Below are 24,999 nucleotides of genomic sequence, written 5' to 3'. Positions count from 1 at the left end.
CTGCACTGTGTAGTGGAGTACATGAGCTCCCCATCCCTGGAGAGACGCGTCCGCTGTTAGGATGATTTGTGGGACAGGCTCTTGGAACGGTCGGCCCTTGCAAAGGTTGTGTGGATTCCACCAATGCAGAGAGGTGTATGCCTGACCGGTGACGAACACTAGGTCTTTCAATTGTCCCTGAGCCTGATTCCACTGATGCGCTAAGCATTCCTGGAGCGGACGCATATGTAACCTCGCGTGCGGGACTATGAAAATGCAGGAGGCCATCATGCCTATCAACTGCATGAACACTCTCGCAGGAAGCAAGTGTTGCGGTTGGAACTGTTGGATTAGCGACTGGATGTTGGTGATCCGCGCTGAAGTTGGCTGAGCCGTGGCTGCCAGAGTATTGATTGTCGCACCTAGATATTGCCGCACATGGGCTGGCTGAAGGTGCGACTTTGGATAGTTCAGGGAGAACCCCAGACTGTGAAGAAGGTGAATGGTGTGGGACATGTCGGCGGCGCACTGCTGGGCCGACTTCGCCTGAACCAGCCAGTCGTCCAGATAAGGGTAGACATGGATGTGTTGTCTCCTGAGGTGCGCCGCCACTGTCGCCAGACATTTGGTGAACACCCTGGGGGCCGTGGTCACTCCGAAAGGGAGGACCTTGAATTGATAATGCCGATTTTGAATGGTGAATCTGAGGTATTTTTTGTGTGATGGATGGAGTGGAATGTGGAAGTAAGCATCCTTGAGGTCCAAGGTTGCGAGGAAGTCTCCCTGATTGAGGAGCGGAAGAACCTGCTGCAGCGTTAGCATGTGGAAGTGTTCTGAGAGAATGTACTGGTTTAGGGGCCTGAGGTCTAGAATAGGTCTGAGGGACCCGTCTTTCTTTGGGATTAAGAAGTACAGGGAGTATACCCCTGTGCCTTCCTCCTCCACTGGCACGAGCTCTATAGCGCCCTTTTGCAGCATGACGAGAACCTCCTGCTGCAATAAGTGCAAATGCTCTGTGGACATAGGACGGTGTTTTGGTGGTATGTTGGGTGGAGTGGATGTGAGCTCCAAACAATAACCGTACTGGATAAGTTTCCTGACCCACCTGTCTGTGGTGATGGTTTTCCAGACTGGCAGGAACTGCTGGTCTCCCCCCCGACAGGTGTGGGATGGTCAGGGGGCAGTGACAGGACGTCACTGTTTGTTGGAGGCGGAGGAACGGGAGTTGTTGTTGCCCTTGACGTTGTTGCCCCGATAACCTCCTCTATTTTGTTTGGTGTATGAGGATTGCGCACCACCTTTATTGAACTGTGCTTGCTGGGACATTTGGCCTCTGGAAACACCCCTATTGCCTGAGCGACGAAAAGTGCTCCCCCGAAACTGTTGGGATTGGAGAGCGCCCATGGACTTGGCAGTCTCGGTATCCTTTTTTATTTTTCCAAGGTGGTATCCACCTCAGGACCAAATAATCTCTCAGGGTTAACTGGCTGGTTGAGGATGGTAGTTTGGATCTCAGGCTTAAATCCAGAGATTCTGAGCCACGCCTGTCGCCTTAACATCACACTGGTGTTAATCGCCCTGGCTGCAGTATCGGCAACGTCCAGTGCACACTTTATAGAAGCGTTGGAGATGAGCTTCCCTTCTTGGATAAGTATCTCCGCAGCCTCCTTATATTGGTCTGGGAGATGTTGCAACAGGGTCTCTAGTGTGTCGTAGTGTGCCCTGTCGTAGCGTGCCAAGAGTGCCTGCGTGTTAGAGATACGCCATATATTGGCCGCCTGAGCTGCTACTCTCTTTCCCGATGCCTCTAGCACTTTTGACTCTTTGTCCGGGGGAGGAGCTTCACCCGTGGTCTGCGAATTCGCCCTCTAGCGGGCATTAGAAACGACCAGAGAGTCCAATGGCAACTGGCCCTTGATGTAAGTGGGATCGCCAGGTGCTGGTCGGTATTTCTTTTCAATTCTAGGGTTGACCACCCTTGCCCGAGTGGGCTCCTTGAAAATGTCCGCAGCATGTTTGAGGACCCCTTTGAGCATTGGGAGAGTTTTCACAGTCTTTTCAGCTGCTGAAAAAGTGTCAAAGAGGAAGTCCACCTCCACAGGGTCAGCATGGAGTTCAACGTCGTGGTTCTTAGCCGCCCTTTCAATCAAGGCATTGAATGCCGCAGAATCCTCAGTGGGAGACGTTCTGATATTGTATATCTGAGGGTCGAGAGTGGGTTGCTGATCCCCCTGGTCACCCTGGTCACCTGTGTCCACCCATGCGTCCTGTTGTGCATCAGGATCAGCGTGGGTCGGGAAGCTGTATTCGTCATCTTGATCCCCAGCATCCTCGGCATCGGAATAAGTTGGCGAGGGCGTGGCAACTCTTTGAGTCCGAGGAGTCAATGGTTCGACCAAGACTGGTGCATCAGAAGCAGGCTTTTTGCTCTTTAAAGGAATGGTATACAACTCCAAAGGCGTCGTCGCCGTAATTTTCCACTTGTAAAGCGTAAGCTTCCCAGTGTCGGCATCGATGAAGCGTTCCGACCGTTCCTCCAGTAATGGTGGTCGATGCGTTGAGCCCCCAGCTGGGATAGTAGGCGTCGACCCCACAGCACTGTGCGTTTTCGCCTCGGGCGCCGCCCGTGGTGCGAATGCCTCCGGTGCCACCTTCGACAGTAACGTGAAGAGGAGTGGCGTCGATGACTTGGAGGTGGGGACCGACTGTTTCGGCGCGGAAGGCGTTTTGGGGTCTTCTGCCAAGGCCTTGTCCCTGATACGCTTGAGTGAGTCCGAGACCTGCTTCGTGAATGAAGCGGACGGTTTCGCCGATACGACAGACGACCTCGGTCCAGCAACGTGGGAAGACTCGATCGTCGACGACTGGCTGGTCGGTCCGAGGCGTGCCTGTGGCGGTGCCCTGGGCAACCTTTGGCTCGATGCCCTTGCTGGTCTTCGGCTCGACGCCCTTTGCGGCTTTCGGTGCTGCGGCCTTGCTCGGCTTCGGCTCGATACTGGATCCGGACTTCGGCTCCACGCCCTTGCTGGACGGAGTCTGGACAACCTTTTTGGGCTGCACCTAGACGCCCGTAGGCTACTTCGGCTGGACGGATTTAACCGACTTGGCCGGGTCGACGTGCTTCTTCAGCTTGGGCTGTCCCGACACCCCGGAGGACGAGGGTGTCGATGGTGGATCAGAAGGTTTCGGTTTCGATTGCGACTGAACTACTTTAGGGTGTTCGGAGACCGAAGGTTTCACTTTCGGTTTCGATTTCTTCAATGGCGGCTCCGCCGAAGCGTCGGTAGTCGGGCCTGGAGGCGTGGCTGTGGATTTTGGGAGAAGGTCTTGGGTAAGGCCGATAGGCGATCCCTCGACCTGAGCCTTAGTAAGAGTTCGAACGGGGCATAGCTCGTCCTCTGAGCTATCTTCCATGGCCCCATAGGCCTCATCGTCGTCTCCTACCTCGTCGACGACGTCTGCTACGGGTAGGTCTTCGACATCCACTTGAGGGTCGTCTGCGACGTCTTCCGCTGGAGGCGAAATCTGCAGGTGAATGTCGTGTTCGTCTGCTTCATCGCGGTCGAAGATGTCCACTGGTGCCGGGGCCGACTGCCGGGCCTCCATGCGCGCCACGCGCCGAAGCCGAATCGTTTTCTTCGAACGAAACCTGGAACAAGCCATACAGTTGGCCTCATCGTGGTCCGGCGACAGGCACTTGTTGCACACCGGGTGGACGTCGATGTGCGGGTACTTCGATCCGCACACGGGACACTTCTTGAACGGGCTCCGTTCCATGTCGCTTCGTCGAGGGTCTTGCTGCGTCGACTGGGCCTCGAGCTCCAAGAGTCACGCGACTCCGTGAATGTCGAACTCGGAAGGCGAGTCCGAACAGAACCGGGCACCGAACGCAAACAATACCGACGACAAGAGAGAAAGAAAGGCCTTTTGGCCTCGAGAAATATGTCGATTCCGAACTGAGAGAACGAAAGTACATCCGAACCCAATGGCGGAAAAAAACAATCTGGGGATGGAGTCGATGCCCATGCACACTGTAGTCCAGGGGAGGAGCCACCTATCTCGTGATACTTCGAAGACTCTTCCAGGACAACAATGTGCAATCATCCGGACCCAACACTAGGCGGCGATCTATGCTATAGATATGAATTCAGCAGCCCACATGCCTCGAACGCAGCATTACATGTATTGGGATGTCCAGGCTTCTTGAGAAGATAGTCTATGCCGGGACTGTTGTGCCCTAGAACAGTCTAGAAATATTCTGTACTACTGGTGGTACTGTATTGCTTGACAGGCTAAGTCTAGCGAGAGAAGCATAGGTATGAAGTCCTTTAAACATTCGAGTGAGGAATCACATTCTCTCAGAATTGCGCCATCGAAGAGTATGTCCATGAGAATTACCAGGACATCTCCTCAGACGACAGTTGAACCCATTCAGGTGTGGTGTTATAGTATAATGGAAGTGCCCCTAAACCCAACCACAGTAACAGTCAAAACCATACCACAATTCAGGATGCCTCGTTGAAGGGAAGCAATGACTGAGTTGTGGTGGCAGGTTGCAAGATTTTAGACAGAATATTGGGTTTTGCCTCCATAGACGGCAAACTCAACTCTAAACCTTCTGCTGCTTTTCGTACCACAGTAGTGAACAAATACACTTCTTTTGAGGGTGGGCCAGAGGGGTAAGGGAGACTCCTCTTCCAGTAACTATCCAAGTCACTTGCATTTTTGTGGTCTTGATAAAGGTTAGCATTAGAAACAAGGAGGAGGTTGTTTGCCCCAAGAATCATCATATTCTCTACATTCATAATTCCTTTGAGGCACTCAAGGGCCTCAGCGTTAGAGCCAAACACTTCTTCCATTGTGGTGAACCTCCGAACGCTCTCAAGAGGCTGTGCTAAAGGTTCATCACCAAAACAAGCTTTAATCAACTTCTACCAACTGAAATTGTACAGCTACTACAATGGCTTCAAGGCCGGTTCAGAGGACAGTGTCAAGAGCGGCTCCAGCAATGGGGATGGTGCCAGGGGCCCAAATAAGTTCTTTAGTGCAGAGCCCACAGCCTTTTGAAGGTAGAGTCTGGGCAGTTTCAGTCACCAAGCACACAGGACCGGATATGCCCTAATGAAGTAACACAAAGGGTACCAGAGTCATTCTGAACAAATCCAACACAGCCAGACAGAAGGCCTTGACCTGTGTGGGGTCAACAGACACAGCAGAAAGATATCCACTTGTATCTTTTTTCAGCATCAAAATGGTCTCTGATGGTGAAGAAGAGCCTGACATCTTGAGTTTGAATAGTCTTATGAATCAGACAATTCCCTTGTGGAAGTCGATGATTTCTCTCTCCATTGGAGTGTTTGTGTTTCTTATGAGAAGACTTCTAGGAGATCTCCTCTAGGTAAATCTCCAGACAAGAAATGAGAGGGAATGCTTTGGTGTGTCCCTGTACGCCTTAATAGAAAAAAACGTGGCCTTCTGTTCTCAGATGGTCTTTGAGCGCATCAGAAAACATGAGTCGCAGGCTATGGAATCATGGACAAAGCCCAGACACTACATGTAATTCTCATATGGGTCCAAAAAAAGACATCCGCCGTCTGCAACAACAAAAGAGTTTCAACTCCAAGATTTGATGTTTAACCTAGTCACTGTCGAAAGCAGAGGAGTTGGTCTGCGAAGCCCTGAGAGCGCTCAAGACCTGTACTGATTTATCGCAGAAAAACAGGGTACAGATGCCAGTGAGCCGTATGGCGCCTAGTAAACTGATATTTACGGCACAGAAGAGCAAACCTTCATGTTCTCAAACACTTCAGTGATATTTGTAATACTAACCACAGACACTGTTAGTTCCACATAACCTTCGTTTTTCTTTTGATGGACTGGTCTTAACAACTCAAAGCAACAAACAAGCACAAACAACTCTCTTCCTATCTCAGTTGTCACAGTGCTTTATCTTTGGAGATTTTCAACCGGGGATGCAGACACAAATCCAATGAAATACAGACATACTTAAGTGGATGTCGTCACTAGTGGATTACAAGCAAGTAAGTTCCAGCCAATGCAATATGAACATAACTCGAGTAATGAATTAGTTAAGAAATTACTTTTCCATGATATAAAATAATCAATGAACTGCTGGTATTTGTTATTACCTTCATTTTGTCACAATTCAGAAGATTCCGAAAAAGTTCAACATAGTCCTTGTAAGTGGGAACTTTCCATTTCCCAGTTCTGACCTCTCCAGCTGCAGGAGGTTCTTCCGATTTCCTGTGGGCTTCCTTTAAAAAAAAACAGCAACAAAAAACAAAAAGATCATGGATGCTGCAAAAAACTTGAACAATTACTAGGGGCCATATGCATCAAGCAAATTAGCAATCGCAAAGGCCGAAACTTTGCGAATGCTAATTTGCTAAATGGTATGTATGAAACATTTTCGCAGCAAAATAAGGAATCGCAAAATTTGCCATTCCTTATTTTGCGATTGCACTTAAGGAATCGCAAATTTTGCGATTCCTTAAATGCAATGTATCAAAGAAAAATTAATGCAAAAATGCCCATAAGGATTCTCAAATTACCACCAACTTCTAGTTGGTGGTAAGTTGCGAATTCTTTTAAAAAAGCAATTAATTTAAAATCAAAAGGTGCCATATGACGCTTATACATGCCCTTAGGGCATGTATGTGCGCCATATGCCCACACGTCATTTTCAGGGGTGCAGCAGGGTGTTCTTGTGACACCCCTGCACCCTTGAAAATATTCCTAAATTGAGATTAGCAAATTGCTAATCGCAAATTTCCCCTTCATTCCTATGGGCCTCCTGGCCCATAGAAATGAATGGGAAATTTGCGATTAGCAATTTGCTAATCGCAATTTAGGAATGTTAAGGAATCGCTAAAAAGAAGCGATTTCCTACATACATACCATTCTGCGATTTCTAAATAGCGATTCCTTAAAAATCGCTATTTAGAAATCGCAAATGGTGATGATGATGCATATGGCCCTAGGACTAATTGCATACGACATAAAAATCTTCATCACAAATGGTTCTAATAAAAACATGTAAATGTAAAATCATCTAAAATTTTATTTTGCTAAACAATGTGCGTGCTACGGCATTTATGTTATCACAAATAAAAGTGTATACGCTGTTAATATTAGAGTTCAGGAATCCGAGGCAAGATGGCTGCCGTGAGGAAGGCTGTGTGAGCAGCTCGTTCCCTGGTTCCAGGCATCTGGGAGGAAAGGAGAAAGATAGACTTACTGTTTGAGATGACCTGCCGTGATAGCGTCCCCGAGCCTTATTCCGATTGATTCGGCTTTGTACCATTGCCTACGGTCGCGTTTTAGTGCATATTGGCGTTCCCCCTGGAGCTGCAAGACGCTGGACGCTGGACGCAGGACGGAGCCGTTTGAGGCGTTGACCGCTTCCGCCTGGTCACCCGTGTATGCGGAGCATAATCAGGTTCTCTCTGCGAGTGGTGGAAAGTATCTCGGGGAAAGCGCTCTGCAGCCAGTATACCGGCGAATTGAACGTGAACGTGAATGTGATACAAACTATCCTTCTGAAGTATACGAATGTTGCTAAACTTTTCGGTGCTTAGTCGGCGGTCTCCGCTGTGGCGCGCCACACTTTGTTTGCTCTGGGCGCAGAGCAGTGTCTTCCTTGGCAGAGGCGGAGGCGGAGGCGGCTCGCGAAAAGGAAAAAAGAAGACACCGCTGCCCTCGTCTGTCAGTACCCGCAGCAATAGGAGAGACGACGCGGTGGAGGGATTTGCAATGGCTGAGGCTGAGGCTCCGGAGGTAGCACGCCCGACTCCTGCTAAAACCGTGATAAAACAGGGTAAGAACACTAATAAACCCCCTGTCAAAAACAATGAACCTTCTAGTGCTAAAAATGTCACGTCACAGACGCTGCCTGTCCTCTTTGAGAAACAAGTGGCTAGAAAAAAAATAACTGAAAGTAACCTGCAAACTATAGAGACAGTCGAAATACAGCTTGAACAATCTGTTATTACAGCTGAAAATGATAACAACTTGCCAAATAATCCCCCAAACCTGACCAATCCTTCGAAGAAGGGCATGATGGGAGATGTAGTTTTTGGTGGAGTTGGTATCAGTCGCTCCTGTTCCCTCCCCACGCTAGTAGTATCCGCATCAGCGGAGAATGACCCACAGAAGGCAACGGAGATCTCCACACAGTATATAAATCCGGAAGCCTCGGAGAAGTTCTTTTCGTTGTCTGAACTTTCTTCGGATGAGGCAACAGGTGCACATAAAGATTGGGCTGAGCTTAGCTGCGAGAGTTTATCTGTGGATGATGAATCCAGTGCGAGTCCTGATACCAACACAGCCACTACTATAAAGAAAAAACTCTGGAAGAAGAGGTCATTGCGTTTGGGGGGTAAAGAAGTCGCCTCTAATTCACCTACCGAGGTTAATGTCTTACCCTCTATTCCTGTACTCGATCCTACTAATGGTGCTACTGACATTGTGGGAGCCAACTCTAATTCCGTCTCCGATCCGGTTATTGCCCAGGAAAGTAGTGAAGGCACTGAGGAGATCACTTTGAAAATGATTTATGATACTATGATGAGTCACAGGGCGGAGAGTAAAGCTGAAAATCTACGCACACAGATGACCTGTGCTAAGGTTAAAAATTCAGTTCGCCGAGCGATTAAGATGTGCTCGGAGACTACCGATAGAGTCGTCGAAGCAGAGGCCAGGATTGCAGTCCTGGAAGAAGAAAGCATGGCACAGAGGCAGGAAGTTGGTGACTTCATAGCTCTAAAGGAAGACTTGTCGGACAAGATTGCTAATTTGGAGAATCAGGCTCGTAGGAGTAATCTACGTTTTTTGGGAATTCCCGAAAATAAAGAAGGGTCTGACCCACGGAGGTTTATCATTAATCTACTAAAGGATGCTTTCCCTGAAATGGTAGACTGGGACTGGTCACGAGAAGTTCAACGTGCGCATAGGTTCCCCTTTACTGTACGGAACCCACGACAAGGCCAAGAAAACTATCCCAGGGCTATTCTGGTCTCATTTAACAACTTCCTTGCTCGTGAAGCTATCTATATGTCTGCGAGACCAGATAAGAAAGCGGATGGTCTTGGCTGTCAGTTCTTTGTACGACCGGACTATTGCCAAGCTACAGTGGCCCAACGGTGGCGACTTAGACAACTGATTCCCAATTTCCAAAAGAAAGAGGTCGCCGTCTTCCTTCAAGGCCCAGCAAAGTTAAAGACTATATTCAAGGGCTCTGTAAAATATTTTATCTCAGAGGTCAAAGCCAAAGAGTATTTGGATTCCATTTGAGTTACAATTAGTAATTAAGGCTCTCTAGGATGTAAGGTTATTACATTATTATATTGTATATTGCAGAATCACTAGGATTAGAAGGGCTACTAGTTTAATTAATCTTTTTGGAAGCTTCAATTCCGTTTCCTCTGTTCTTTTCTCTTTTCAGTAGGATTGTTTAGCTTCTTTTATTTCCGTCCTTTTTCCTTCTAAACTTTCTCTTCCTCCTCTTTTCTTATTTATATATATATATATATTTTTTTTTTTACTGGTCTTTCTTTCCTTTTCTTCTCGTCAGGATGCTCTGGTCCAGGGACACGGCACCCATACGTTCTAGGAACTGGTAGTTCCTATGCCTCATATGTTGGGGAGGGTGGGGGGAGGGGTTTTGGGGTTACGGGTGGGGGTGGGAAGGGGCAAGGGTTGGTGGTGGGGGTGTAAGGCAGAGGTATTCAGTGCAAGGAAGTTTAATTGGTATTCAAGTCGCAGTGGTGAGGATTATATATTGTTGATTTTCACTAATCTTTTATTTTGCGTCATTTCAATATGGAGAAGAAGCTGAAAATTTGCACTATTAATATCAATGGTCTCAATGATTTTAAAAAGATCGGAATGTTTCGTTTAATGCTGCAGACCTTAGCCATTGACTTATTATGTATACAAGAAACTCATATTGCATGGGATAAGCGCGCACTTTTGGATAGGCTGGGACTAGAGGTGCTACTTGTTTCCAAGCAGATGGGTATAAAAAGAGGCATTGCGATCTGTATGCGAAAGGGTGCTGGGAAATGTTTAAAAACTTTAGCTGATAAATGGGGTAGATGGGGTCTTGCTGAGTTAATCATCGGTAGGCTCAGATTCACTATTTGTTGTATGTATGGGCCAAATGTAGATGATGCTGAAGTTTTTAACACGGTCAACACAGAATTAGCTTTGTGGACGCAACCCATCATATTCTGTGGGGATTTAAATATTCATCTACCGGCTGACTGGAACATCAAACTAGGAAGGAGATATATGGGTTATAAACCAAGAACATACAGCGCCCTTAGGGAGCTGGTTTTGAATAATGGATTAACGGATGTGTGGCACAAACTGTACGCTAGAGATCCCGGCTATACTTTTTATTCCAGCCCACATCGGAAATTTGCCCGATTAGATTACTTTTTCATGTCGTTACAACTCTTGGAGACAATTAGTATCGAAATTTTACCCCAAGTCATTTCAGACCATAATCCTATGATCGCTGAGATTCAGGTTCCTATGGAACGTCTGAATTCAAATAGATCTTGGTCATTTCAGAGAAGTCTATTATTAGATGAAGACTATTTGCAATTTATGGTGACTACTATTAACAATTATTTTTTAACAAATAATGGCACGGCCTCCCCACCTGTGGTCTGGGACGCTTTTAAATCAATCATTCGTGGGGAGACAATCAGCTTTGCAAATTATAAGAGGAAAAAAATTCAAATAGAATTTAGGGAGAGATTAAATAAGATCAGGTCACTCGAGCTGGATTTTGCGACCGCATGTAAAGGCAACATTGGTATTGAAGACGTGCAATTGCGCCTAGTAAATGAACGTTCTGGTCTGCGGACCCATATTGCCGATAAAGTAGCTTCAGACTTTAAGCAATATAAAACCGAACGCTATGAGTATAGCGAGCGCACCGGCAGAATCTTAGCACAACGTCTTCGGCAGAAATCTTCCATTAATGAAATTCAGGGGGTCAATGACATGAATGGCGACTATCACGAACGTAGGGAAGGAATTCTAGAAGCATTTCTGGAGTTCTATAAAACATTGTATAATGACCGCAATAATGAAGTAGACAAGACATTGAATCCAATGAATTATCTTCATAGTATTAACCAACTAGTATTAGGGTCAGGGGAGACTGATCTGTTTAGCCGCCCAATAAGTTGGGAAGAGATCGAGCAAGCTATTCTGAGTCTTGCTGCTGGTAAAGCCATGGGATTTGATCAGATACCTCTGGAGTTCTACCGAACATTTAGACATATGCTGAAACCAGAACTTCTCAAGATTTTTAATCTAGCATTTCAAGGGAGTCCACCTGATTCCTGGTCCACCGCTATAATAGTGGTATTTTTAAAAAAAAATAAGGACTCAAAAGAACTAGGCTCATATCGTCCCATATCTCTTATAACGGCAGATAGCAAGATCTACTCCAAAATCCTTGCAAATAGACTCAATCAGGTAATGTCTAGTTTAGTTTCTAATATTCAACATGGTTTTATTAGATGCAGAGACACTACTGATCACGTCAAACGAGTTATCACACTTTTAGATTGGGCACAGGCAAAGGAATCCCCAGTCGGGGTTATTTTACTTGATGCTGAAAAAGCGTTCGATAGAGTCGACTGGGGATTTCTTTGGACTGTGTTAGAAGGGAAGGGGTTTCCGTCACAATTTATTCAAGCGGTGCGATCGCTTTACTCTACCCCTAAGGGTATAATTAGATTAGGTGCCGATTATTCGAGACCCTTTCCAATCACTAGAGGGACTAGACAAGGCTGCCCCTGTTCTCCGCTTTTATTTGCGTTATATATAGAGCCATATCTGTGCAGACTTATTCTGGAACCTAATATTCCTTCAATTCGTCTCTTCGAAGTTGACCACAAAGTTTTAGCGTACGCAGATGACGTGGCTATTGTCACGTCTAATGTTTCTTCAGCGTTACCCACAATAATTGATCTGGCCAGTGAGTTTGGGAAAATTTCTGGGTATAAGTTAAACATTGCAAAAACTCAGATTATACACTCGGAAACGGGTAGACCTTCTGATATCCCATTAAATACCACCGGTTCTTATCTTGGTGTCACTTTATCTTCTAAGGTTGAGGATATCGTTGCATTAAACTTAGACTCTTTACTTATATCCACCAACAGAACGCTAGAAAGATTTAATAATTTACACCTGTCATTATATGGACGAACTAATGTTATTAAGATGATGATTTTTCCAAAATTTTTGTATTTTTTTCGTACTATTCCCTTATTTTTTTCATTGTCTCTTTTTAATAGAATAGATAGAATGGTTTCTAGATTTCTGTGGGGGTACCATCGCACTAGAAGATCCATAAAATGGTGTACTCTTCCTTTAGACTGTGCTGGTTTAGGCCTTCCGAATTTTAGAATGTATTATTGGGCCATTGCTTTGAAAACTTTTCGAGTTCTGTTTTTTCATGATTATGTATCGGAACCAGCAACCGCACCCTCTATCTTTGAAATGCTTCTAGGTACTCATGCCCGGCAATGTCTGCTTAAAGTTATCGAACCCAGCTACTATAAAAAAACAAAATTTAAGGTGGTCATAGCTGCACTATTAATTTGGAGACAAATGAATAAAACTTTACGTATTATCTCAAAATTGAATTATTATACACCTTTGTCCGATAACAAGTCATTACCTGTAATTTTTCAAGATATGGTAATCTATCGGTGGCATACGAAACAGATCTATTCACTTGGACAATTATATCAAAATGGGTCCCTTATGTCTTTTTCGAAACTGCAAGAGACATTTGGTTTATCCAGGAACGATTTTTTTAAATACCTACAGATTCGTAGTTTTCTGGAAAAAAAAAATGTCTTATTTACGGATATGATGGAATCTGTTGATATCTTAGAAAGCTCTAGGAAAAATAGCCGTATTGGTATTATTTACCAATTAATGAACAATAGGCGTCAGAATGATCTTGATCATCATACCGTGAAATGGCAGCGAAAGCTTGGCATTGTAGGGATTGATCTGGTTAAAGTGTTTGAGATGAGCAATAAGATACTAATTAATAGTTCTCTCAAGAGCCAACATTTTATGTCCACTCTAGATCTCTATTATACACCTGCAAAACTGTTAAAATGGAAAGCTCAAAAAGGTATTAATTGCAGCCGATGCGGTACCTTAGCTGCAGATTCAATTCATATGTTTTTTAAATGTTCCAAATTGGCTGCATATATAGCGAAGATTGAAAAGTTCTTGACTAATCTGTTACATGTGGGGATCACGCTCCATCCCACTATTATTATTTTTGGTGTTTATTTCCCCCCTCGGAATCTAACTACAGATCAAGAAAATTTTATGTTTGTGGGAATGTCGATTTATCGAGCCTGTATTACTTCCAGATGGTTGGATGTAGAACCACCAACTTTCGAGCTATGGTTGGGAAAGTTGCTAAATGTTTATAGATTGGATAAAGCAGTGTATAAACTGAAAGGTGTTAAAAAGAAGACCTTCGGTCGTAAATTATGGTCGCCAATTGATAACTGGATTTAAATTGTATGATGGCTGTTTTTTTGCTTTCCTCCTTTTCTTTTCTTTTTCTCTTCTTTTTCTCCGTATAGCACTGTGATGGTCTCCTCATTTTTGTTTTATCCTTGTATGTACTACCTCTGCCAGAAAATAATAAAAAAATATATTAAAAAAAAACGCTGTTATTAAAAAGGAAGAAACTAAAATGCGTAGAGAAAGGATACTTACCATATAGTTTTGTGGAGCAGACATAGTACTCCGCTAACAGTAATCAAATGATCGGATGAATAAATCACGTGACTACTTGTTGTGGCATCCTCGTTGAGAAACAAAAACTAGGAGGAAGGTAGACCGTGATGCAAATGTAGGCGTTTTAACAAGGTGATGGAAAGAGGTAGGAAGAGTGAAGCTCGAAACCGGGAATTGCAGGAATAAGCAAAGTAGTATCCAGCCCTGCCAAGTACCGTGCATCCGGTGTTAGACTAACGCATTTCAGTGGGTGGTCCGCATCACCACGCTGATATGCATTGCCACGCATTATAGCAACTACTCAGCTTTCCAGTCATAGCACTGCTTAAGTACTCCTGACTGGTAATTTGGTTTTAGCTGATAGCGCACGTTGCTGTGGCAGGCTTAGCGGCTGGCTCACCTCAGGCAACAGTCTCTGGAAAAGGCTGGCTACAATGTGTTTCAGTCACTCCGTGGCTAAAGTCAGTGATGTGACGTGAGACCGAGTCTTGTGACTTAATTTTTTTAATCAACAGCTAGGGCCCGGGCCCCGAGCAGAGTTCAGTTTGTACTTTGCACAGCCTGGAGCCCACAGATGCTGCTGAGCTCACAACGCACGGCCCACATATGATCATTCAGACCCGCGCAGCCACTGTGGGAGAGTCGGCACAGTCATGAATGCAGTCTGAGATCGCAGGTACTGCTCAGACCGGTGGCCCGAACGCAACGGTGCTTGCTGAGAGTTTAGAGTAAGTGTTACTGAGTAGATTGGGTTGCTGATGTTAAAGAGTCTGATCAGGACGGGCTTCTGAGATCAGAAGCTTAAGCCAAGTATCCCAGTACTCTATGACTTCGAAAGAGACAAGCTGCTGTCTCTGCTGCTTGCAGTTTTGCTTCTCTGAACCACCTGCGGACTTACAGCCTGATTCATCAAGCCGAATTGCGCTCGCAAAGGCCAGATTCTGAGAATCTGGCCCATTGCGAGCGCAATTTTTGCATTTGGGATTCATCATCCCAAATGCAAAAATCGGTAATTGCTAATTCGCTAAATTGCGAGGAATTACATTTAAGGAATCTCTATTTGAGATTCCTTAAATGCAATTCATCAACCATTTTTAAATTGCTAATTCGCAATTTCGGGCCGCTATTTACCGAGAGGTCAGACCTCTCGGTAAATAGCAAAAACTTAGAAAAATGCTTTTAAAAGCATTTTTCTAAGTTGCATGTTGCACACACACATGTCCTCTGGACATGTGTGTGCGCAACACCAGTTTCAATTTGCATTTAAGAGGTGCTACAGGGTGTCCTTTGGACACCCCTGGCACCCTTTAAATCGCTATCTTATTTGCGAGTAGTAAATTGCTAATCGCAAATAAGGAATACTCCCCATTCATTCCTATGGGCCTTTTGGCCCATAGGAATGAATGGGGAGTTATTCCTTATTTGCGATTAGCAATTTGCTACTCGCAAATAAGGAATGTGTAGGAATCGCTATTTATTTAGCAATTCCTACATGAATACCGTTTTGCGAGTCCTTAATAGCGATTCGCTATGAATCGATATTAGGGGCTCGCAAAACGGCCCGTTGATGAATAAGGCTGTTTAGGAGGAACTCACGCTCTTGCGCACTTTGCAGCAGTGGTGCCGAAGATGCCCTTTACTGAGCTATAATCAGGGCTTGAGTCGGGGTACCACGTCGGGTGGACGGCGTCCCCCCCACTTATTTTTCCGGAAGCTCGATAACTGGAGCCACACATTCACTCTTTGGCCTCTCTGGGGCGGGATCGGAGTTCATTCAGAACGCTGCTCACACGCTGGCTTCTCTGATGCAATCGCATCTAAGGGGTGAACAAAGGGAGGCAATGAGTCTGATGGTGCAAGCCGCCTTTCGTGACGTCACTTCCTGTTGTGACATCAATGTACCCCCACTTCTTTTTTTAGGACTTGTGCCCTGGTTACAATGCGCTTGGACGCTGGCTCACAACTTGAGGCCTCCTCCTATGTGTGCTTTTAGACTGTGATGCACTGATCCCCAACTCTGCAACTACCTCAGAAAAGGCAGGGCCTATAACACTTGACTGCTGCTGCCTTCAGCAAGCTTTGTTTATAGATGCATCATGGAAGGCCCTTTCCCCCGCTTCGTTACATGCAGGCTGCAGCCACATGAATATAAGCATTCCCGGGCCCATAGGTGCTGACTGGCGGGGCTGCCGTCTATTGGGCACGATTAGAGCATTGCATGTTGTGAGCTTGCTGAGCAATTCGACAGCACCATCCTCTGTCCTCTCTCCATTCCTGCACGATTGTCCTTGAATGTCATTGCTGGCCGTATGAAAAGAGGCGTTTAAAAGTGCTGCCAGCCCAAGGCCTCAGAACCTGCAGCAGCCGAGGGATCACCCTAAGGCCGAAACAAAGCAGGTTATGCTCTGTTCCCTTTGTCTGCGATTATTGTGACTACAATTGTTTGGTATTTTTACTTGATATGGTTACTTGAGTTTAATTCTCCCTTTCATCCTTGTGTAAAGCGCTCTGATATCCCTCAGGATCTTGTTCTCGCTATATAAAACTTTATCAAATAAAATAAATAAATAGTCATCACTGCACAGTACCGCCTGTTGCCCTCAGCCCCGCCCCACGAAGACACCCTGGCTCTCATCCTGGCAGTAAATTACAGGGGCAGTACTTGTCACTGGTGAGATGTACTGTGAATGGGTCAAGAAGGAGAGGGATAGGCCAGTAGCCTCGCCACCTTTCCCAGGAAATGATGATGTAAAATTCTTCGAAGATCCACACATGATAACTGGGGTTTATACAAAATTGTTCATATTCAGTTTTAACACTGCTTTGCCAAATGTGTTTACTTTATCAGCCACGGACCATTAACAAACTATGGAACACATTTTAAAACGCTTTACTCAAATGCTTTGAGTTTTACATGTGTGCGTATATGAAGGGAAAAATACAAGCTTTAATGGAGTTAATATTTTAATGCTGGGACATTAATATAATGGTCAGGCCAATAAGAGAACACCCAGTTGGCAACCCTATTGACTGGTTCTGGTGGATGTACATGCAGCTAGAATGGCTTTAATTAGATGGGTTATGTGAATATTTATGGCGTTTGAACAGAACTGCGCAGGGCTGGAATGTTCACACTGGGAATGGGAATAGACCGGACCAGGCTGGTTCTGTGGGGGGTTAATGGGGCTAGAATGGACCTGGCAGTGCCACAGTGGTTTTAGTGAATGTGTTTAGAATAGCTTTAAACTGGATGGGCTGACTCTGAAGGATGTAAAGGGTCAGAGTGTGTTAAGCAGGGGTAGACCTGCTGGAATTGTGTAGGGTTAGGCTAGCTGTTTCTGATGCTGTCAATGGAGTTAGGATGCACTGGGATGGATCGAGCTACTTCAAATAGGTTTTTATCATTGCTTAATTTGGGATATTTAGATTTTATTGGGACTAGTTTTACTGGCAGAAAAGTGTCACTCATCTCAGCAGAATGTCATTCATAAGTACATGTCGCACATAAGCAATATGAAAACGTGGTAGCCATGAGTGCCCTGCCATTGCTGGTGCTTTGCAGCAGGTTTAAGATCTTTTTAGCGTTTCTCTTTGCTCAAATAGGTGTAATTTCTGATATTTATATGTTTCCCTCATCTTCTTTGCTTGAATTTTGCTAGCGAGAAAGTGTCACTCATAGTCGTTGAATGTCACTCATAATTATACTGAAATTGTGAAAATGTCACACATAATCTGAAACATTGGCAGCTATGCTCTCCCAGAAAGCCTACTTTCCTGTTAACACTGTTGCCTATGTTGAACACGGACAGGAGGAAATACAGACCCTACTTGGTATCTTAATTAAATACGTGTATCACATGAAACCATGATAAAACCAAATCGGTGGTAAAGTCAGAGACGTTTTAAGGCATGGGCAAAGTGGGCTCTGGCTCAGGGCCCCTGCCTTTCAGGGGGGTGGGCTGATATCGCCCCTTCTGTTCTGCAGAGAGTCTTGCCCTGATGACCTCGAATCATTTAAAATAGATTTTAAATCCCTTTTTCCTTTCATTTACTTATAATGTGGGTTGTTTGAGAGTATACCATAGTCAGTTTGCAGAGAAATGTTGTGTTTGTGTTTCATGCAACATCCATCAACAAAGTTACTTTTAGACCAAAACAGGAGTGCACAAATGCGAAATGAGAGGGTGTAGCAAAGATTATTTGCAATAATTAGTGAGCTGATGGGTTACAAAATTGAAAACATCACTATCTATGAATATTAGGTGTAAACACATTTAGAATTTGGACAAGTGTGCCTATTCACTGTCAGTAGAGGGAATGAAAATGCTGAAACTGGATCATAAATTCAAAGCTGTTCCGCACAGGGGCCCCCAAATATGTTTGGCCCAGGGCCCGCAAAACAATTAAGATGTCCCTGGGTAAAGTCACAATGGAGAACTATCCTTCGGGCCTTTCTTAATTCGATAAGGATAAAGGTTTTTCCCAAACGCGAGATTCTTATTTCAGAAGGGAAAATAAGTATTTATAAATATAAGAATACTTCTGGCAAAATATCATTTAAATCACTGACAGGAAATCTATCTATTCTGCAGCTGCTCTGTTTCCAGCATAATTATGATGTATTGCACTTGCCACACAGTCCGCCATCTTCTCCACAATTTTCAGATTTCAGAAAAAGAAAGTGTTCCAGCTCAATTAGATCAGATAGAAGTTACCAAAAACCCACACAAGGTGCAGCAGTGGCAACCCCGCAAAAGTAAACTTGTTTCCTTTTTAGTTGTGCTCAGGTGTTAAACTGATACGAATGGGTGAAACTTTTGGCCATGAAGTATCAATGTGTTAAAATGGAAAAATAGTGTAATAATTATTTAACAGAATGGGCCGCGCTATGCCCCATCATTTGCCTTTTTCGCACATAATTTAGTCAAACCTGCCACATCATTTGTTACTTTAGGCTGCATAATTCCAGTGGCACTGCCTATTACCAACAACTTTGTTTTTCTTACCGGACTAATAGGCTTGGAGCAGACTCGGATCAAACCTTGATGCACTGAAACAAAACAATAAAAGCATTTTTAGCAGAAGGGCCAATTATGCATTTGCAATTTTAACAATCTAAATGGAAAAGGTGAAATTGGCATTTGTCTTTTTACAAATAACTTCATGTTTAGGTTTCCAGATAAATATATAGGTCAGTCCAGCAAGCAGTCCACTGCTGTGCAGCACATCCCTCTGTACATTGGTGCAAGGAAGAGGAAAGATCTACAGAATGTATTTCAGATATGGCATGCACGTGTGTTCTGGTGTCAAACACCATGAGTGATAGTAATGTTAAAAATAAGTAAATGCTCCACTTCAGCTATGCAAGGACTCCATGAAAAACATGGAAGACACATTCATGCTTACAAAATAAGCCAAGGACACAAACACAATTTACCCTAAGTTTCTACAAAGACTGAAAAACTGAATGGCAGCTGCAAATTCAAGTGAAAGTCAAGTAGAACAAACTAAGATATCTGAAAGATAAAAACTGAGTAGGACCGTGGAAAAAACAACTCTATACCTAAACTAATTTACAAAACAAATCCTAGTAGATAGAGCAAACTGGTGAGGCCAAAATTTCTACCAAAGAGTCCCTTTTTATTTGGTTGAAGAAGCTATCAGCTATGCTCCAGACCTTCTCTTGTTCCCTCACATGATTTTCACATCATTTTGGCAGCCTTTCGCTTAAATTAAAACCCCCCAGAAAACAAGGCAGCATGCAGCAGCTTTATCATGCAGCCACCTGGTGTTCACTACTGAAACACAGATGCTTTAGTCCCAGGCAACAATCTTTACCCTTACACAGACAGGACTACTGAACCTTCTAAATTTTCACAGTTCTTAATATAATAATCCATACTGGAGGGAGCTGCTTCTGACGAAAAAGAAATATATACATCTACTTGTAAATTATTATTGTAAATATAAAAATGAACGAACAGGCGATGGCCGAAGGATCCCCCTCTTTTGGAACCATTAACATGCCCAATCTAACATTAGAAAAAGGAACCACAAATGATGCTCAGGGCTCACAACGGGCTAGTAAGATATCTTCAATTAATGGGGCTCCACCCTCCCGGAGAATGGAAAAATGCTTCTGTTACAGCGCTTGAATGCGTATTTCTAATTGAAGGAACCTAAATAATTCTTCCAATAGAGGGTTGCCTTCAGTCTTAAAGAAAAGCAAGATACACGCTAGTCTTTAAAGTAAATAAAGAATGAAAGACAAGATTATTTACAGCAACTTAAATGTAATATGATGCCATTGTCTTGCTTTGGCATATGAACTCAAGCATGTGAGCACTGCAATGAACCATGTAGAAAGTTGCTCTCGAATTACGAAAGAGTCTTCATAAGAGTATGAAGAGTAATTACTGGCATATTTAATCTGTTTGCAAATGTCTGTTTAAGCAGCATCGTTTTGGGTAAGCATCTACCAAAAGAAGAAAAAAGTGCCTAATTTAAACAACTGTGTCCAAATATTGTTTTTAGTAATCAGCAGTTGAGAGCACTAACAGTTAAGATTTTAATGCTTGTACCATAGTAAACATTCCTTAAGGATAGCACCTGTAAGACATCAAACATGTTCCCAGATTTATATTTCAAGAAGTACAATAATAGGTTTTTTCAAAACTGTATATCCTTCACGTTTGCAGTATGGACAGAAATGTTGCATTATTTATGGAATTGTTTACAATGTTTGGGCCACTTCCTGTAGATTAATTTTTTTAATGAATATGTAACATATTCAAGATCAGGATACAAACTAATTGTTTTGTCCGATATTTAAAGTTAGCCAGATATAAGCAACTTATGCATCTCTTACTAAGAAATCACAGCATTGTTAAGAAGAAACACAAATATTATTATAAATAAAAATAATACACTGATATTTAGAGAAGATATGTTTAATTATATTTGAGGATGTTAATAGTTAATGCTCGTTGTTTACAATTCACCGCATGAAATATAGCAAAAATCACCACATGAGAATTAGAAAAATGATTCATTAATAAAATTGTGTGTATATTCTTTTCCCTAAAAATGATAATAGGCTCCTCTGCTGAGCAGACTGCATTAGCAGAGTTAAGGTGTACCCTCAAGTTGTGAATATAAAAGACATACACAGCAAATATTGCATAAAAGATACTTTGAAGAATGGGCAGATATTTTCATTGGATCTTTAAGGAAGCCTGTGTGCCTGTACATCTTTACTTTGTGAACAGAAAAACTGTAAATCCAACATGTTACTATAACAGTAAAGTAAATCAATGAGGTGCCATTAGACTATTGGTAAACAGCACAAACCTTACGGCAGAATAAAGCATCTAAATAGTATGCATTCTCCGACCAAAAAGCCATCATTCAGAAATTAAAATGACATTGCCATAGCAAAGTAAACATATTAAAGAACTCAAACTGGCTCTAAATTACAAGCTAGATGTCAAGTCTCATCTGCACTTAACAAAAGAACTACTTGATGCCTCATCAACAAAATCTAATGGGATTATAAATGAGAAACTAAACATCCACGACATGCCACTGCCTTGATGGTCAGTCCTTCTAACCAATGGCAAATCATGAAAAGAAAACATGAAAGCCAAAGTCAAAACCTGAAAAAAACATTAACATTAAAGGCTGAAAGCATCATCCACAAGCTAAAGCTTCGTGTTACCAAACATAATAAATGGTGGCCTAACTGTTAAGCATCTCCGTTGAATCCATAAGGACTATGTGTCAATCCCATTAACAGAGAACATTAAGTGTACATATGGGAACCTTTTAGGTTACATTTTGCACTTCCATAACAGTGAAATTAATAATGCATACTATTCTATGGGAGACACTTGCAATATCCTAGGGGCTATTATGTCCTGAGCTGTGCCACATTATCATCTCATCGTGCAAATAAAGATTTTATATGACCTGCTTAATGAATGTGGTCGATGTCTATATATCAATAAATATTACATGTATACCTGAAAAAATTTCAATGCCAAAATTCTTGCTTTCAATCAAATTATAACTAGCAAAAAATGGAAACACTTTTTTGGGTTTATGTTTCCGACTTTATCAATGGTTTCAAACTTGCTGAAAGAGCTAACAATTCAAGACACCTTTCCCAACCAAAACGGTTATTAATTCCTGATACTCACCGACAGTACTGATGAAACTCCATAGAACCGGCCCCTTCCCTGCCATTGCTAGAAAAACCTTGATAATCGCTCTGCAACAAAGTGACTGCATTTTTGGGCTATATTGTGAGAAACTATCAATCTGTACAACCAGCAGGCGTTCAAGAACCGGAGTATACACTTCAGGGATCTGAAATGGAAAGGAAAGGATTTGGAATGCGCCCAAACGATTATCAAGTAACAGTCATCATTTATTTGCTAGTTATTTCCCTCATTTGCATAAAGTTTCATTATTTTTCAACCCTTTTTTTTTTTGCATGAGGATAATTTTAAGTAGAAATGTTTTGCAAAACTCTTGGCAAATACATTTTTTAACACAAAAACAAAGTTGTTACTTTAAACAGTGGCAACTCGGACTCTGCCGATGGTACACGTATACAGTACAATTACATTTTACCAATATTACCTAGGCCAACCTTTTTTCCATATTACGCATCATCATGCCTTAAATGGGGAAACGTGGTGTGCCATAATGTTTGCTTTCTTCCTAGAAAAAGCATCAACCTAAGAGTTGCTATGCTAATATCACCCTCTCCCTAGCCCTCTGAAACAGGCAGAAAGGAAACGTTTTTGCACCACTGCTTTAGGACCATTGTAAATGGCTGTCAGTTTTTCTTATTTTTGTGGATTGTTACTACTTGCAACATGAGGGGGAGGACAGGTAGGAAAATCATATGTGAACCAGAAAGATATCAGTTTCTAAAAATGAGAAAAAAAATAGTAGTCCTAAAAGCAATCATTCGTGTAGATCTGTCAAGGTTTTCTCAAAGAAACCAATTACTGAGTTCAGAAAGTATTGGATGCATATAGGGAAAAATGGCGTAGATGTATTATTTTTTTTGAGTAAAGTTATAAAACTTTAAATTCACCTGACCTTTCCATTAGCAGAAACGTACAGCACTTGTAACTTGTACAAAATCCAATGATACCCAAAACCAACAACTGAGCCGTGATTTACAATGATTTTTATTCTGTAAAAACTAGGCTCAACTTGACAATGAAAAATAAAATGCACAAAAATTGGAAATGAATTAAAGGCAAGCATTTTTTTTTAAAGTGTACCCAAGAATCTGAGCTTATTGGTAAGTATCATTAACACCACTTTGAACTCTGGATTTCCCCCATTTCCTGGTGTTCTTAAAATGCATTTTTGTGGATACCGACTTGCAAAAGATGGACAAATAACTTGGGGGAAAAAACAGTATATAACAGAAGATGTCCTAACATTGCACAGTTCCACACTTCCGCCAATAAAGATATTGCCCATGTGTGCGTTTAGCGCCTAACGTATGAAATGGAAAAACCCAAAACCACAAGTATGTCAATAGCGTCAGTAAAGCTACAAAAATGTTGACTTTTCCAATGACAGAAGGCTGCAATATTCATGCTCGTAAATTCCTGGAACCCAGCGAACCCTATAAAATATATTTTCAAGAGAGCAGGCTAGGAAATCCAGGGTATTTGGGGCTTGGGTAGACCCGCCACTTACTTCTACAGACAATGGATTGCAAACGATTAAAAAAAGAAAAGCACACACACTTGCTCACTTTCATATACAAGAAAACAATGGAATTTATGTCTGCAAATGTCCTACCATGCAAGAAAAAAAACACACACACACGTTTGCTCACTTTCATATACATGAAAACAATGGCATTCATGTCTGCAAACGTCCTACCATGCATCGCAGTCTGCACTGTGACAGCTAAAAGAAGACCTATTCAGGCAGCAAATTCCCTTCCTGGTTGCAAAAAATTGGATTATTAGTTGGGGGGGGGTAAGTACCCACCTCAAGTAATATTCACAATCCTACTCATGGTTAACTGCTCAAAACTCTTAATAAACCCAAGCTCAAACCTGTGGTAGCTGGGAGCAGACAAGCTTAACTTACGAGAAATGTATTTAAGCTGTAATAACACTATGATAAAATCGAAATGCAAAACAGTAAAAATCTCAACATGATTTAGAAAAAAAGAGTAACATTTAATAAACTGAATGACACCAAAATTACAAAACTCCCATATGGGGAAGCAGAGATAGGAATTTTTAACGTTTTAAATAGGAATAGCACCAAGATGCAAAAAGTGCGCATTTTGACACTGGACGTGAGGAATCGCAGGTTGGATACACTAATTAGGCTGGTCATGGTGAAAACTGTTGCCTTTTAACTTTAGTCCTTTAAGTCTCAATTCATCACAGGAATACACTTCTAAAGCCCCCAGGACCTCAGGGGATGCACTTAAAGACTCACAAGCAGCTGGGCAGCTCAGGAAAATGTGTCTTGTAGCTTGTAGTTTCCCTGCAGCTCTAGCACGAGGTCAGGCCCCTTGGAGTCCACGTCTTTGTCCTGGTTAAAGAGGAAGAGCAGATCCAGTTTTCTTAGCTCTTGTAAGGCCTCAGAAGCTTTGTGAAGTGGGTGCCTGGATATCACATTTATGCCTGGCCTGAGCTAGTGGTTAGAACGACCCCTGGGGACGCCCTAACCAATAGAGTAAAGTTTCCAGGGGGCTAACCCTACCCATTTAGGGTATTTTCAAGATGGCCTTAGTCTTCAGCCACACTAAACTTATACTTTGAGGAATGGGGTGTGTGTGGGTAGTGTACTAAATTCATCCTAGTGTTCTCCCATAGCTAACACAATACTCTAGTTTGTTGCATTCCCTCTACCCATAACAACCTAAGAGATAGAAGTCTGGTAGAACAAAGCTGAGTTTTCAGCAACCAGACATTGGATATACAGGAATTGTTCTGACATCTTGCCTTCACCCTTTGAACTGCTTCCCAATATTTTTAAATAAGCTCAGCAGACCTGTCAAACAGGCTGTGAACTTGTAATGTCTAAAAGCGGCCCACTGTGATTGGGGCCTGACTGGCTGGAGGAGTCAAAAGAAGGGCCCTGCGCAAGTGTCAGCTCACATTTGCCTGTGACACGGGAGGTTTCTTTGAAGTGTGCCCAAAGTGTCAT

At 43.0% G+C, this 24,999-nt stretch overlaps 1 protein-coding gene across 1 annotated transcript in view; it reads right to left on the bottom strand.

The window, feature by feature from the left end:
- Nucleotides 1-24,999, bottom strand: part of PRKDC (protein kinase, DNA-activated, catalytic subunit) — a 3,158,350-nt gene that overhangs the window by 2,967,317 nt on the left and 166,034 nt on the right. Inside the window, exons 13-15 of the mRNA XM_078687323.1 lie at nucleotides 21,996-22,164; nucleotides 18,804-18,847; nucleotides 6,129-6,254 (exon numbers count right to left, since the gene is read on the bottom strand). Coding sequence (XP_078543449.1) covers nucleotides 6,129-6,254; nucleotides 18,804-18,847; nucleotides 21,996-22,164 — 339 coding nt within the window. The remainder of the gene's footprint in view (nucleotides 1-6,128; nucleotides 6,255-18,803; nucleotides 18,848-21,995; nucleotides 22,165-24,999) is intronic.

This window comes from Lissotriton helveticus, chromosome 4_1, assembly GCF_964261635.1.
Source record: "Lissotriton helveticus chromosome 4_1, aLisHel1.1, whole genome shotgun sequence".
Lineage (NCBI taxonomy): Eukaryota > Metazoa > Chordata > Amphibia > Caudata > Salamandridae > Lissotriton > Lissotriton helveticus.
Note: the sequence above shows the minus strand (reverse complement) of the source record. Positions and strands in the feature narration are given on the sequence as shown.